Source organism: Syngnathus acus, chromosome 8 (genome assembly GCF_901709675.1).
Source record: "Syngnathus acus chromosome 8, fSynAcu1.2, whole genome shotgun sequence".
NCBI lineage: Eukaryota > Metazoa > Chordata > Actinopteri > Syngnathiformes > Syngnathidae > Syngnathus > Syngnathus acus.
In genome coordinates, this window is record NC_051093.1 from 2,515,795 (window position 1) to 2,530,640 (window position 14,846).

At 46.4% G+C, this 14,846-nt stretch overlaps 1 protein-coding gene across 3 annotated transcripts; it reads left to right on the forward strand.

Annotated features, from left to right (window-relative positions):
* Positions 1-535: 535 nt before the first annotated feature.
* tmem104 (transmembrane protein 104) lies at positions 536-13,339 on the forward strand. Of its 3 annotated transcripts, none has more exons than XM_037256475.1 (10): positions 536-787; positions 1,837-1,903; positions 2,182-2,303; positions 2,400-2,481; positions 2,552-2,645; positions 2,764-2,847; positions 5,777-5,876; positions 6,443-6,539; positions 9,852-9,945; positions 11,967-13,339. In XM_037256475.1, the coding sequence occupies exons 2-10, from the start codon at positions 1,859-1,861 to the stop codon at positions 12,728-12,730; spliced, it is 1,482 nt and encodes a 493-aa protein (XP_037112370.1). In that variant the 5' UTR covers positions 536-787; positions 1,837-1,858; the 3' UTR covers positions 12,731-13,339. The 3 variants fall into 3 exon arrangements, with proteins under 3 accessions (XP_037112370.1, XP_037112373.1, XP_037112371.1); XM_037256478.1 differs by having other exon boundaries at positions 2,555-2,645; XM_037256476.1 differs by lacking the exon at positions 536-787 and adding an exon at positions 1,552-1,753.
* Positions 13,340-14,846: the final 1,507 nt, after the last annotated feature.

Genomic DNA, 14,846 nt, shown 5'->3' on the forward strand with positions numbered 1-14,846 from the left:
ATGGCGAGTGCAGCCAACGCGCCTCGGCCCAAACGCTTCCGACGGGTTGCGGAAATCATCGACCTCATCTTCTTTATTTTTTATTTTGTCACTGTTGGGATTTTCCTGGCGGTGGTGTATCACATTTGGATTCCACCAGACTTTTACAGTTAAATTCAAGCGCACACAATCAAAACACATGAAAATTCATGATTTGTTTGGAAATGTAGCCAGAGATCATATTTATCAATTTTCTGTGATTACAAGACGCTGATTAAGTTGGCATGATAACAAGTGTTCATTCAATTAATTTGACATTGTTTGTAAACGTTATTCCATTCATCAGTTCACTTCATATTGCACTTCTCCTCAACTCATATAAACAATGGTCCGGTTACATCGTGAAATATTTTCATGTCATTTCTTCACACACTTAGGTCGCCAACACATCGTGCAAAGTCCACGTGTCAGATGATCTCTTGGAAATCCTTCAAAGTAAAATCTACGTTGTCGAAAACAGCATGATGTTCTCTTATTTCGGAAATTCAAAGCAGAAACGCTTGAGAACCCCCTTGAACGCCTCATTGGCGGCTTCTGAGCTACACTAATGGGGAAAGTGTCACGTTGTGCGACTTTTCGCTTATGGTGGACCAAATGAACAGCTTATGTTGCAATTTGGGAGAAGGGTTCTGCTTTCGCGTGGAGCTCGCGGGCTGGTCGGTGTGGATTTAATCCGGTTGACGCCTCGGAGCGTACTGCTAGCCCTGTTAGCGGCTACCTACAGCTAGCAAAACATACAGCAAGACAGGTGAGCTAATGTTTACATTTTACAGAAAGGGAAGCCCCATTGACAGATGTAAGGATTACTACAATGCAGGGTGTACCCAATGTGGGTATACTGGTTGTTCTGTTTTTTTCTCCACAGGTACAGTAAGTGCATTCTAGAAAAAAAAAAAACGCACAACTTTGCGTCATGAATACTTAATGCGCGTTTGTAGGACAAATCTGGAATAAAATGGACTTTTATTTATTTAGCATGCCTAGTCGAAAAACAAAAACTTATTTACATTAGTTGTGTGCAAGATACAGCAGTTTATACCTAGAACCTTATCCATGAAACAAAGTGTAACAATATCAGACAGCCTTATCTTTGCAGGCGATGCAAATTTTAGCCATACATTTTCCACATACAGGATGTTTGCAAACATCACAGTTCTGTTGCGGCCACATCCTACTTTTATCTGACAAGTCACTAATTGTCAATTGTCCCGTTGCTGTTGACGCTGCCATCGCTACGGGATTCCTGGCTGACATCTCAGCTGATGTCAGTTCTGTAGACAGCTGACGTAAGAATTCCCTGATATTAGTGCCAGTGACTTGCCGGTAGATTATCCACTAATTGACTCCAGCCATATCTAGAATGTTTGAAGAACAACACTGCAAGTGGCCATCTTCTGCATCCTGCCTTTGTAGACATCTGTCGGCACATTGCGTCAAGCATGTCGACTCCGCATTTGTTGCTGTTGTAATACAGGATTGATTCTGTCTTCTTTTTGCCATCTGTCTGGCACAGAGAACCTTTTTGCAGAGTTGACAGCAGCACAACAGATTTCGAGGGCTTTGATTGGTATCTGACCAACTGAATGGAGCCAGACCTGTAAAATACTGACTCACGAGTGGCCATCTTTGAAGAGCTTGGAATCTCTCTCCTGTTCCATCCTATTGATGTCTGCTTTTCCATAAGCTTCAGTGCTAGGTCTTTGCTTGTGAAAAAGTTGTCAGTGATGACGTCGGACCTCAACGCTGTCCTCTCAATTGTGTTTATCAAAACCAACCCCCCCCCCCCCCCCCCATCAGGTGAGGATAAATCCTGACAACCATGGCAGGTGGAATCACAGAGACGGGGGAGCCCTACTCTGCCTTTGTGAGTATGCCACCTCGAAGCATTCGTTTCGTCTCCTTTTAGAGTTCTATAAAAGCGTTTCATGACGTCGAAGCACGTGCTTTGTTGGAGACGGGATTGCTCAATGAGGAAGCGAAAGTGCTGAAGCGCATCCTCTCGCTGGGCCCACACTTTTAATGATTAAAGCTCTCTGACAGCTGATCGGCTCCTTCCTAAGTGGGCAAGAACATGAGCGTGAATAAATAATGTATAGCCAAGACAAGCATTAAGAGAAGTAACAAAATGGCCGTCTGTTGCAGGTGGGTCTGGTGTACATGTTCAACCTGATTGTGGGAACAGGGGCCCTCACCATGCCCAGAGCTTTCGCCACGGCCGGCTGGGTAGTCAGCTTGACGCTCATCTCCTTCCTGGCGTTCATGAGGTGAGTGTCGCGCTTCAGAACGTAACGCCACATTTTAACATTTTTTATTGTTATTTGTTTGTTTGTACCTAATAACATGACCTCCCCGCTCATCAGTTACATGACCACCACCTTCGTGATCGAGGCGATGGCGGCGGCCAACGCTCATCTGCGATGGAAGAGGAGAGAGCAGGACGAGGTTATCTTATCATATATTAATTTATAGATTATGAATTGATTTTTTAACAACGACTGCGTTGCCTAACCAGCAGATTAATGACGACTCTGCCTCAGACATCTCAGACGATGACAGCACAGCGAGGGGGCGGGCCGAACCGGAGACCAAGCCCATCTTGTCAGTTCGTAAGTGGTCACATCATTGGAACCCAAAAAAAATGCATTCATCTCAAGTGATAGTAGGAATAAATATATAATATAAATGACATTTCCTCAATAATTCACATCACTCCGCCTTCCCCAGAACGTTCCGGCAGTACCGTGGACCACTTTGACATTGCCGAGCGCGTAGAGATGGGCCAGATGGCGTCCATGTTCTTCAACAAAGGTAAACACTCTCGCCGCCAGGCGTCCGTCTGTCCCGTCGTTCACCTTTTTCGCCCGAATGATCATGCCGATGGAATTCCATAAATGGATCTTGCCTTCACAATTACAAAGAAGAACACAATGTCATTAGGAAAAGATTGCACGCCTCAGGTGGTAATTACCTCTGCAGGCCCTCATGCAACCTCATCGTCACTGGCCATTTGTGGGACTCGGTGTGCGGCCAGCAGGGGGAGCTCTCAGCACACATGCTAGGCAATTGGCGAATATATTGGAAAAGGTAGAATATTTTTCTATTATATAGAAATAAACACGCTCAGAGTTTTGATACATGAAATTGTCAAAATAATCTTTCATTTTCGTGTTTTAATTGTATTTTTTCATTTGAATTAATAATTGTTTTTAAAAAGTAAAATAGTGTATTTTAAAAATATTTTCAAGCTTTAGCTTTTTCTTCTTTTATGAAATTAAATGATCAAAATGGCATGTGAAATCCCTAAAAATATAATTATTCATACTCATGTTTTATTTTCTTATTTATAATTGATTTTGAATTTTTAAATTAAAAAAAAAATTAAAATTTGTAAAATGTGGTTCGTTTTAATGAAGCATTTTCTTGTTATCTTTCCTGCTTAATTTAGTTGAGTACTTAATTTTTTTTATAATGTGTTAAACGTGTATAAAGTTGCTTATTTTATGTAATGATTGATGATGTAATTTTTTTTACTAGACGCAATAAATCAATTGACGAATTGTTTGATGAGAAAGGAATTTAAAAAAATTAATCCACCAATTTTAGGGAAAAACAACAAAATACACATCACAAATTGTTGGCAGTTATTTGGGTAAGGTGAGTGTGAAGATAAACCACATGCTGCTTCACTAATCTGAATACATTGCCAAAATGTTAATAGCCTAAATGTCAGCTTTCAAATACATTTTAGTGTGCAACCGTCGAGTCGCGCGCGAGTCACGTGTCAAGTGACGATTTAATCCAGAAGGACTCGGACAAAAGACGAAATTGCAAAGGATTACGGGAGTGTGTGTGCGCGTGTGTGCGTAGGGACAGATGCTAGCCTGTGATAACAAGTGTGTACTTCCTCTTTCTTGGCAAGAGCGCCAGCAGAAAAGAGCCGAGCGCTCGTGTCATTTTGCGATTGCCAATGAAATTTGACAAAATTTCACGCCAACCACAAAGTCTCCTGGTGATTTTTGTGAAGAACAATTAACATGATTGGCAGAGAGAGGAACTATCTTAAAAAAACAACTTATTAAAATGTGAGTCGCATTGGGGCCAAATGGTGCAGTGACCTCGTGGATCCAGTACATGGAATACTTGTAAAATTAAGCCACTTGTTTGTATCTGCTCATTACTGCCACCAGCAGGACTGGAATAGAACAGCAACAAAAGTGTACTGGAAGTGTAGAAAAAAAATCGAGCACAAAAGTATTCAACCTCATTTTGGAAGTAAAAAATGGTGGCGTCCGGACATTGTGTTGTTATCGTGACAATTCTCTCCTCTGCATCAGTTTCCGTGTTGACAAGGTCAACTGCCGTCATGTTTTCTTGCTGCAGTGTCCTACTTGTGGATATTTAAGAACGAAGTGTATATGTGTGTTTGCGTGTGTGGCCGGGCCGCTGCCTGGGGGCCGGGCTCCATTTAGATTTAATTTGTAAATCTTCCTTCATCAAACTTTCCCTGGGATCTTCTTCCCTCCCAGCAGACTCATCAGACTATAAACTTGAAGGCGAAGGTTAATGAGGGCAAACTGTACAACGAATGGTTTGAGACCAAGCACAAGGGCTGAACCATTTTAGGAAAAGATTGAACAAATTGAGACCTTGAAAGTGATCATATTTAGAGAGCATGTTTCAAAAGTCCATGTGACATTGTTGCATTGTCTACCTGATTTTGTACCTCCCCACGTGTTGAGAACTTAATTAAAAAACAGCCTGTGCCGTTGTTAGGCCGTCATGGCGGCTGTCAGTCAAGCTGGCCTTCCGCTGACAGACGACGGCGACCACTCGCGGCTCCGACACGTGCGGCGTGCGGCGCCTGCTAATTGGAAAATGTTACTGACATTGAACAGGGGGGGGGGTCTGCATTTAATGCACAGTGAGAAAGGGGCTCAAGCAAGGATTTATGATCTTTGCATTTCACACAGAACCCAGCAAAGCACAGCATCCCACAAAATGCTAATTAGCTTCTGGATTGCAGACGACTTTCATTCTAAAGCTTTTCTTGCAAATCATCAATCCCCCAGAAAAATAAAGTACGATTACATCTTTGACGGCAGCGTGCGAGGGGCTATTGACTGGATTTCCAGCCCGTTAACTTGATGGATGTTTGTTTATGTGCTCGTTTCATTTTTTACTGTTTAATTCCTCAACTCGGACTTTTAATGGAAGAGCCCATTCAAGGTTTGATGCCATAAAGCTGACATTTTTTATTCCTCCTCACTGGACCCGCCTTGACTTTCCTCGGCGCTAATCAATTATCTGACCGTTGATCCCCCGCCCCTCCCTCTTTGCCTCAACCACAAAAGGGTGATGGATGAGGGGGGGGGTCACTCGGATGATCATCGCTGCGTGATGATAACGAGGAAGTAACGTGAGGGCAGATGGCGAGGAATCAAAGTTTGCCCTTGTGTGGCTGAGTTAATTTCATATTTGCAGCCATGCGTCGGAGCGACGAGCGTGCATATTAATGAGGCAAACGTGCACGTTGGCCTTATTTGTCCACCAACGTTTGCCGACGAGCTGTTTGCTCCGATGATGAAGATGAGCGCGCCGCTGCTTGATTAAGAATGTCCACAAACGCTTCGCATTGTACACAACGACTCTTGATGGGATTTATTCACGTGTCGTTTCCAATATGCGGCCTACGGCGAGTCTCGCACATTTGACTTTTTCTTCTTGTGTTGTCTTGCAGTGGGCGTCAACATGTTCTACATTTGCATCATCGTGTACCTGTACGGCGACCTGGCCATCTACGCCGCTGCCGTGCCCATTTCGCTCATGGAGGTGGCCTGGTGAGTGGACGTTTGTTGACTTTTACCGCTGGATAAAATTAAATATATTTTGTAGCCGAAGGCCCCAACCCCCCCCCATCCATATTGGAAGGCTCGCTCGTGCATGTTTTGGCAGGGCTGAGCGGCTGGTGCGCCGTCTTCTAGTTGTTGCTGGTATTTGTGAAGACAATAACAGCGAGCTGACTCCGCCTGACCTCCCTCGGCTGCCGGCGCTCCCGGGAATCTCGCTGGCTTCCAGACCCATTTTTATTGCCACTGTGCTTTATTATAACAGCCTCAGTGCACAATGTGTTGTTTGAGAGGCGTGATGGGAGCCCGTCATGCTCCTGCTTTCTCCTTCAAAAAAAGAACCCCGCCCCCCCAAAAAGAAACCAGACACTTCATTAGGTACCCCCGCCAAAGTGAATAAACTCCAAACAATCCTGCCGCTCAATTGTGATTGACAGGTGTCAGAAAAGTATTGTTGACAGGACAATGTGAGTTTCCAAAACCTTTCAACCGTGCTAACATTTTGAATATATTCACAAATATTTGCCGCTGAAATGCGAATGTGTTTATTCCTTCAGCGGGAACCATTCGTGCAGCGCAGGAGCTGTGAAGTACAACGACACGGACGCGTGCTGGGGCTCGGTGACCAGGAAAGACGCCTACAGAGTTTTTCTGGTAAGTCCTCGCTTCTCCTTCTCCTTTCCCCGGCACTCCTCCTTCCACATTTCTCCAAACATTCCATTCTGGGCGCCACCATGCGATATATTTCAGGATCAGCACGACACGTAAAAGTGTCCGTAATTCCTGCTAATCTGTGCTGGCCTGAATGAGTCTGTGTCTGATTTATAGCATATTAGATGAGAAATATGGCGGCGGCGTTGAAGGGGACACAAAACGGCGGGCATAAATCATAAGTGAAACGACGGGCGTCGGCGGAATGTAAATGAGCCTTCTGCCGCTGCCGTTAATGTTTAACAATCAGAGCGTGAACGCGGGCTGACGATGAATGCGGCGAACATAAAAGCATCGTGCTTTATTAAGGAGCCGAGTAAAACCGGACCACTACACCGGTGTCGGGGCCATAAATCTTCAGCTTTTTAAAGGATGCTTCTTGTTGTCGCTCATCATTTCGCTGCTTTGTTAAGTTCCCCCTCTCTGCCAGGTGGGATAGTGTTCGACAAGTGTTACTGTTGTTACGCTTTGTTCTCGGCCGGCCGTGATGATTTGTCCTCTCGCCGTTGATTAAAAAGTCACTTTCCAAAAGGTTGACTTGAGAAATTGGCTGTCATTTTTCCTCCAGATTATTCATTTTCAAACCACTTAATAGACACTCGAATGTCTTTGGTCTTTTTTTGGATGCTGCTGCCCTCTGGCTGAACTTGGTACGTTCCGTTGCCAATGTCTCGCAGTCTCATTCGGCACGGTTGTATTTTTCTCGGACCTCCTTTGCGTCTGATTCAGATGTGCGCAGCAGATCGACACGATCGACGACTAATTAGCGTGCGCGCTGGCAGCTAGCCGTCGCTACTTGATGTGACACAACAGAAAGCGCCCCGGTCGGGCAGAAGCTGCTAAGCGGATCAATTGGCTGTGATTTTCTGCACTGATTGATTCCACAGAGGCAGCGTGGCGCCAATGTGGCGGCAATGTGCCAGGAGGGAGGCACTTGCGTAACTACGCCGGCCGCCGTTGATCTCGGCCGGCCTCTTTAGCGCCGCTATGATTGAAAAGATTAAGAAGCGGGTGGCGGTGGCGCCTTTCGAGGGGGGCGGGGATGTTGCCCGTCCTAAGACTCCAATTAAAACCACGCCATGTCCTTGATTGTCCCCCTGCCTTTGGCGCATTTAGCTCGCCAAGTGGCGGGTGGCGTGCTCCACCTCGCGCCGTTTTAACGCCTGATTTATGGCCCCTTTGCAGGGGAGAGAAAAAAAAAAATCAATGCGCTATATGCACTTTATGCTTACGCCGCATTGTTGGCAGCTTATCTCCATGTAGATATTTCTATTACGTTGTGTGGCCGCTGTCCCGCGTGTTGGGCTAAAGTTAATTTAAAGCTACCCCCCTCCCCCTGTACATTGCTGATTGATGAACACACTGCTAAATGTTTTCTTCCGAGGAGCCTCATTGACCTTCGTTCCCTGCGGGGGCCGCCATTTTGGATCTTAGCCACACGCTTGCTGCCTTTGTCCTGTTGCTATAGTGTGTGCGCACGCGTGTTACAGTCGTGTTCCACTCTAGCATATTGAAATTATAATTTATGTATACACCCCTGTAATTGAACACATTGCGATGAAAGTTTATGGCTTACACACCTCCAATATTCCATTTTAGTATCCTGATACCATTGTACATTTTATGCATGTACACCTCTAAAACGGCTCGTGTTTAATGAGAAACCCCTCCATGATCCCATACTTGGGTCTGTTTAATGTTCCGTACACTTTTAATCCAGCATGATTCCATCCTGTGCACTTGACCTTGACAAGCCGCGCAACATCTGCGGCAGGTATAAGAAACAGAAAGCGATGATTGAACGCAAGACGTCGTTTGACGTGGAGGTGCTAGGAGACGTCCGGGGTACAGATGGCTTGATGGAGAAGATCGCAGTAGGTGCCAAATTTGGAGGGGGAGGGCGGGGGATTGCTGAAGGGGAACTCAAGGTCAATCACGGATGAGTGACAGAAAAAAAAGAAGACATTGTTGGGCTCCATCCGCTCCTGCGAAACCGGCTTCCCTTAGGAAATGATCTCAGTTCCCGGTCAAGCTTGTTTTTTTAAGGACGTCAGCGTCGGCACAATGTTGAAATTCCGATCGGTGCTCTTCATTAATGGAGCGGCAGAATTATTCATCGTTCTCGTCTGGCGGCGCCGCGCTGACCTCGTTGCCGCGACCTGAGCTCATCTCTGACCAGATTTCCATCATGCCACTTAAACAGGCTGCGAAGCGCCACCCTTGATGATTTGATGGATTTTTTTTTTCTTCTTCTAAAAAATTCACACACACAAAAACGGTCAGTGCGAGATGTGGTCGCGGACGTGCGCGTCCAATTTTCTTCTGTCAAAAGCACAAACAGGACGGAGAACAGACAGAAGGGAAATGCGTGAGCCGCGTCAACGTCAGCCCGACTTTGGCCGAGCAACATGTGGCAAATTTATTGCGACGGCTGACAGGGCGAGAAAGATCTATGACATTAGTTTTTTTTTCACCCCCATTGGAATTCATGGACATTGTCCTTCTCCAAGCGTCAGCAGTATTTTCACTAACGTATAAGTACATAAAAAAAAAGTTAGCAGCTAATGCTAACAGGCCCCCGCCCCCTTCCTTGAACCTCCTCTTATGCTAACTTGACTTTGTGCTTTTTCTTTGCTTTGCCGTCTCGCCCGGGGGCGGGCAGGCGGCCTTCTGATGAGGAGCTAATAGGTTGAATCCCGGAGCTTGTATCCATCAGCGCCTTAGTCACCTTTGCAATTTCTCATCCCTGACTCAGCGCTTATTGCTTCTCGGCCCAGTGCACCTTTACGGGCCGACTGGGTGGAAGCCGAGCTTGATAAGCGGCGAAACAAATTGACACGTTCCGATGAGCTGAGGTGAATTTCTGCAACATGGAGCTGATGGGCCAAAACGCACCAAAGCATCATGGCGGTCATTTAGTGTAATGATGTTGATTTTTTTTTTTTTTTTTTTTTCCCCCCGTCTTAGGTGGTTAGTTAATCAGCCACTGTGAATCTTGCCCATCATCATGGTGATTCTCAATGATGCTTGCTCGGTCCGGTAATCGAGTTCCTCCTTTTGACTCGTGTCCCTTTCCAGATCATTTGGAAAAACAGAAGTTAGAAATGCAAAATGACGCTTTTCTTAAGTAGCCTTAGCTGGTTTTATTGCTTTTTTGACGAGGTGCAGACAGTCGTGCGGCAAAACTGCCTTACAAGATCATCTGGCATTTATTAGCCTTTGAATAAAAATGACAATTTGATGGGTTTTTTTCAGAGCCTTTTCACCGTTCTATTGGGACCGTTCACGTTCTTCAACGCGCAGAAGACGAAATACCTTCAGATCCTCACTTCGCTCATGCGCTGGATTGGTAAGGCTTCATATCTTTCTACAATATCACACGAAAGACAAAATAATGTCAGTTTTCTTCCTGGTTGACAAAGTTGAGATGTTACGAACGGACAGACGATATTTTGATCTCGTCCCATTCAATCTCAAGACTTTAGAATGTCCAAAATCTGCCTCATGAAGCCAGCTTTGTGAAATTTAGTAGACATTTCTGTCATGAGTAGACCCACAAAAAAGATCTGAAAGTCGTACCCAAAATGACACATAACGTCTGACCTTTTGGTTTGAAGTGGCCATTTTAGGGTCAAAGCATTTCCTCAGGTTGCGAACCAAAAATTCAGCCCCCTAAGACACTTTGACTTAGCAACATGAAATTTGGTAGCCATGCGTACCATTAATAGACCCACCAAAAACTCTCAAAGAGCCTGAAAAACACTTATACCAAATTTAAGTTTGTCCGTTAGATGTGTCCAGCCACGTTTGTTCCGATGATGTTATGAAATCCTCCCTTGGTACTTTTTTGACCATACTCCAGGGATTTCATCCTTGGTGTGTGTGGCGTCGAGGTGCATCCGTCAAAGTTGCGGTGCCGCTTGGCGTCCCAACTTCCCATCTCCTCACTCTGACAAGCTTGACGGGCCGTCCCACCCTTGATTGGACTGTCACTCACCGCCACCTCGAAGTAAAATAGTGTCCGCACTTAAAGACGCGTTGGGGCACTGATGAAAGTGAGGGCTCCACCTTTCACGTCCTTTCTTCATCATTCTTTCCTTTGAGACTTTTGTTCCTCCTTTTCATGCTTGCTTCCTTGGTTTCGTAACATTCTTGTTTTCGTTTGTCCCGCCAGCCTGTCCGTCACGTTTTTTTTCGGTGTCGTGGTTGCGACGTAGCGTGCGACACGGTGTTGACTTCATCCTCTGTCACCTTTCGTGAAGTCAGGGTTAGCGGGCAGCTAGCGTGCCGCGGGCTCCGCCTCCCGGCCTCGCCCCAAGGCCTCGTCACGCCGCTCGCCGCCCGGCTATCCTCAGTCAACTCTCGGACAGCACGAGCACGCTCGTGTGGAGATTTTCAATCGGCAAATTCTGACTTGTTGGTGTCACCTTGACAAACTTCCCATCATTTCTTCTTTTTGAACAACTAGCTTGCTCATTGCAACGCTCACAAACTTGCTAATCAGCTGGCTCATGAACTAAAATTGACTCACGAACAAGCTAACTGACAAACTTGCTTGTTTATCAACATTTTCTTACTCTCATTAAGTAAGCTAAGTCACTAATTAGCTCAATAATTAACACACTCATTAGCTCACTCACTAACTAGTGTCAGCCACTAACTAGGCGCCAACGCCCTAACCCTCCCCCCCTCGCCCAAATTGCGTAGCTCCAATTGAGATTGACGACCTTTCAGCGTCACCTGATTATTCAAGCACGTCAATGCCATGTCCTGTGAAGCGAACCTCCTCCAATGATGTCTCCTTGGAGCGTCCGGTGCGTGTGTATGTGTTTGTCTGTGAGACGGTCCTCAGAGGGCTGTTAAGTTGAAGCATCAAGGTCATTGGCAGGCCTGCAAAGCAAAGATAAATCACACTGGCTGCTGCTAACATAGCTAGCACGCTCAATTGTCCACACGTGGGCGTGTGTGGCGTGTGCGGCATGTGCGTGTGACGACTTTATCCTGACGGATATCCGACTGCTGTTGTCAGAATGAGAGCGCTTGATGGACGAGGGAGTCATGTGGACATCGCAGGTGGTTGGAGACATTCTTCCTCATGTCTCATCATTAAGAATGTAGCAAGCTTGAAATAATAACCTTTGGATTGAAACGTCACGTGCTGTGGGCGAGTGGTTGGCCATTACTCATTCATGAAGTAACCTAATGACTGACTTGCTAACAGGGTATCTGACAATTTTCAATACGTTTGTCATTATTATATTATTTCACATTTAAAATAAGGCCCCCTTAACCTAACCTAAAGCCAACTACCAACCGGTTGACCTGCCCAATGTAATGTTTGTATGTGCTTCCTTGTCTTTTCCCCTCCAGCGTTCACCATGATGATCATCCTGGCGCTCCTGCGCATCGGCAAGGGCGAAGGCGAGGGCCGCCCCTCCGCCGCCTCCCTGGCGGGCGTGCCCAATCTCTTTGGGGTCTGCGTCTACTCCTTCATGTGCCAGCACTCGCTGCCCTCGGTGGTGACGCCCATCTCCGAGAAGAAGCGCGTGGGCGTGCTGGCGCTGGCCAACTACGTGCTGATCCTGGGCTTCTACGCGCTGCTCTCCTTCACCGCCATCTTCTGCTTCGACAGCGCGCTCCTCCATGACATGTACACGCTCAACTTCACGGACAACTGCCACGTCCTGGACGTGGCGGCGCTTCGCTACTTCCTGGGCCTTTTCCCCGTCTTCACCATCAGCACCAACTTCCCCATCATCGCCGTCACCTTGCGCAACAACTGGAAGACGCTCTTCCACCGTGAGGGCGGCACCTACCCGTGGGTGGTGGACCGGGTGGTTTTCCCGCTCATCACGCTGGTGCCGCCCATCCTGGTGGCCTTTTGCACGCACAATCTGGAGTCGCTGGTGGGCATCACGGGCGCCTACGCCGGCACGGGCATCCAGTACGTGGTGCCCGCCCTGCTGGTCTATCACGCCCGCCGCCATGTGGAACCCATCACGGCCCGGCGTGCCGTCAACACGCACCGCTCGCCCTTCCGCCACGCTGCCTGGGTGTGGTTCGTGCTGCTGTGGGCTGTCTTCTGCCTCATGTTCGTCACCGCCAACATCATTCTGACCGACGCCAAGAAGTGACGTGCTAGCTAGGTGCCTTTTTGGTTTTCACAGACGTCTACCTAATTTTTCAAGACGGGCAAAAGCTTTTGTGTTGTTTGACAGACTAAACCTGAAGCGTGCTGTTTTTCTTCCAAGGAGTGACGTCAACCAACCGTTTCGGAGTTCCACATGCATCACAGATGAATCTTGTTTGTAGCGCCTCCTGATTGGCCGAATTGTTTCAACTTATCACCCCAATGTCTCAATGACGTTGTACTTTTGGTTTCCTTTCCTTTTTTTGTGTGTGTGCGTGCGTGTGAGTGAGTGAGCAAGTGAGCGAGCGAGTGAGCGAGTGAGCGAGTGAGTGAGTGACGAAAGAAAACCATCAGGCAGAGAGGTATCCGTGTAGTTAATAGGATATGCTGACGTTTCCAAATAAGGCCAGGCGGGAGAAAGTGAACGCCTGGGAAATGGTTGCTGTGGCAACAGTGGTGCCTTTTCATTGGATGTTTGTGCTCGTTGTTTTCATTGACACCAAAGTGGACCAAAGTGTTTGTGTCATGACATCTACCTTTGTCTTGAGAGTTTGATGCTTTTAATATAATTTGAATGAATCACAAAGAGATTAAAATTGATATTTGTTATTAATCCAATGCCTTTGTTTTCATTTATTTATTTCTAAAAAAAGAAAAGCTTTACATGGTCATTTGTTTCTTACAAAAAAGTCATTCTTTACAAAATCAAAGGCCTTGATTTGGAGCGCTAACCCTAGTTTTTGACCCCGGTTTGAAGCGCTGACCCTGATTTGGAACACTAACCTTAGTTTTTGACCCCATTAACCCCGAACCAGTTGACCCCGATTTGGAACGCTAACCCAAGTTTTTGACCCCTGTTCCATGCGCTAACCCGAATTTGAAGCATTAACCCTAGTTTTTGAACTCGTTGACCCCGATTTTGGAACGCTAACCAGTCTTTGAACCCGTTGACCCCGATTTGGAACACTAACCCTAGTGTTTGAACCCGTTGACCCCGTTGTGGAACGCTAATCCTAATTTTTTACCCCAGTATCACGCGCTAACCCTAAATTGAAACACTAACCCGAGTGTTTGACCCCAGTTTGAAACGCTAACCCTAATTTGAAACACTAACCCTAGTTTTTGAACCCTTTGACTAAGTAGTGATTTTTGGCACGAGCAACATGGGCGGCATTTTTTTTTATGTCACATGGGGGCTGTCTGGAAGCAGGTGACCGAACTTGGAGGTGGTGTTGATGAACGTCAGGTCGATCTTTCCCAAAGCGCGACGGCTTGTCTGGACCAGCAGAGACTACAAGAACAAATATAACCATCGCGCGCACACGCACACACACACACACACACACACACACACACACACACACACACACACACACACACACACACACACACACACACACACACACACACACACACACACACACACACACACACACATGCCGTGAAATCCTTGAAGAGTTCACGTTTGGAGCCTCCGCCAAGGTTCATTGTGCACATCAGTCAGCGTGATCCGGCGTTAGTGACTCACATGCCACCTGTGGATGTTCATGGTAAAAAAAAAAAAAGGCTCTTTCCAACAGTGTCGCATGAACACTTTCTTATTGTCCGTGATGTCCTGATAACCTTTTTCATTTTCCACTACAGCCGCAGGACTTTCACAGGCGCATGCAGGATCCTTTAAAATGAAATCTTAATAAAACATACACTGGGGAATCTGATGCAAACATGCTGACGGCGATGATGAAACACAGAGTAAAAATTGTCCACGTTGGGAGTGTGTGTGTGCGTGTGTGCAGACGAGCATGCTGGACTAATCAATGTGCGCAAAAGTCAATTCTCGTTTCCGTTGCAAAGCCAGCAAGTAAATTAGCCGGTGGACGCGGACGCTTGAGATTCTTCTTATCTGTTCAGCAGGATACGATTGTGTGCTCGGAACGAAAAGAAGAAACATGGGTCATTTCCTTTCATTATGTCCAGACAGCTGTGAATAAAGTTACACTCGTCGACATGAACATTTGGAAAAAAGTTACCATCTCCCGTTGTGCTTTGCGTCATTGTCGTACTCACGAATGTATCATGACGATCATCGTCATGAGCACGATCATTGTTCATTAGCAACA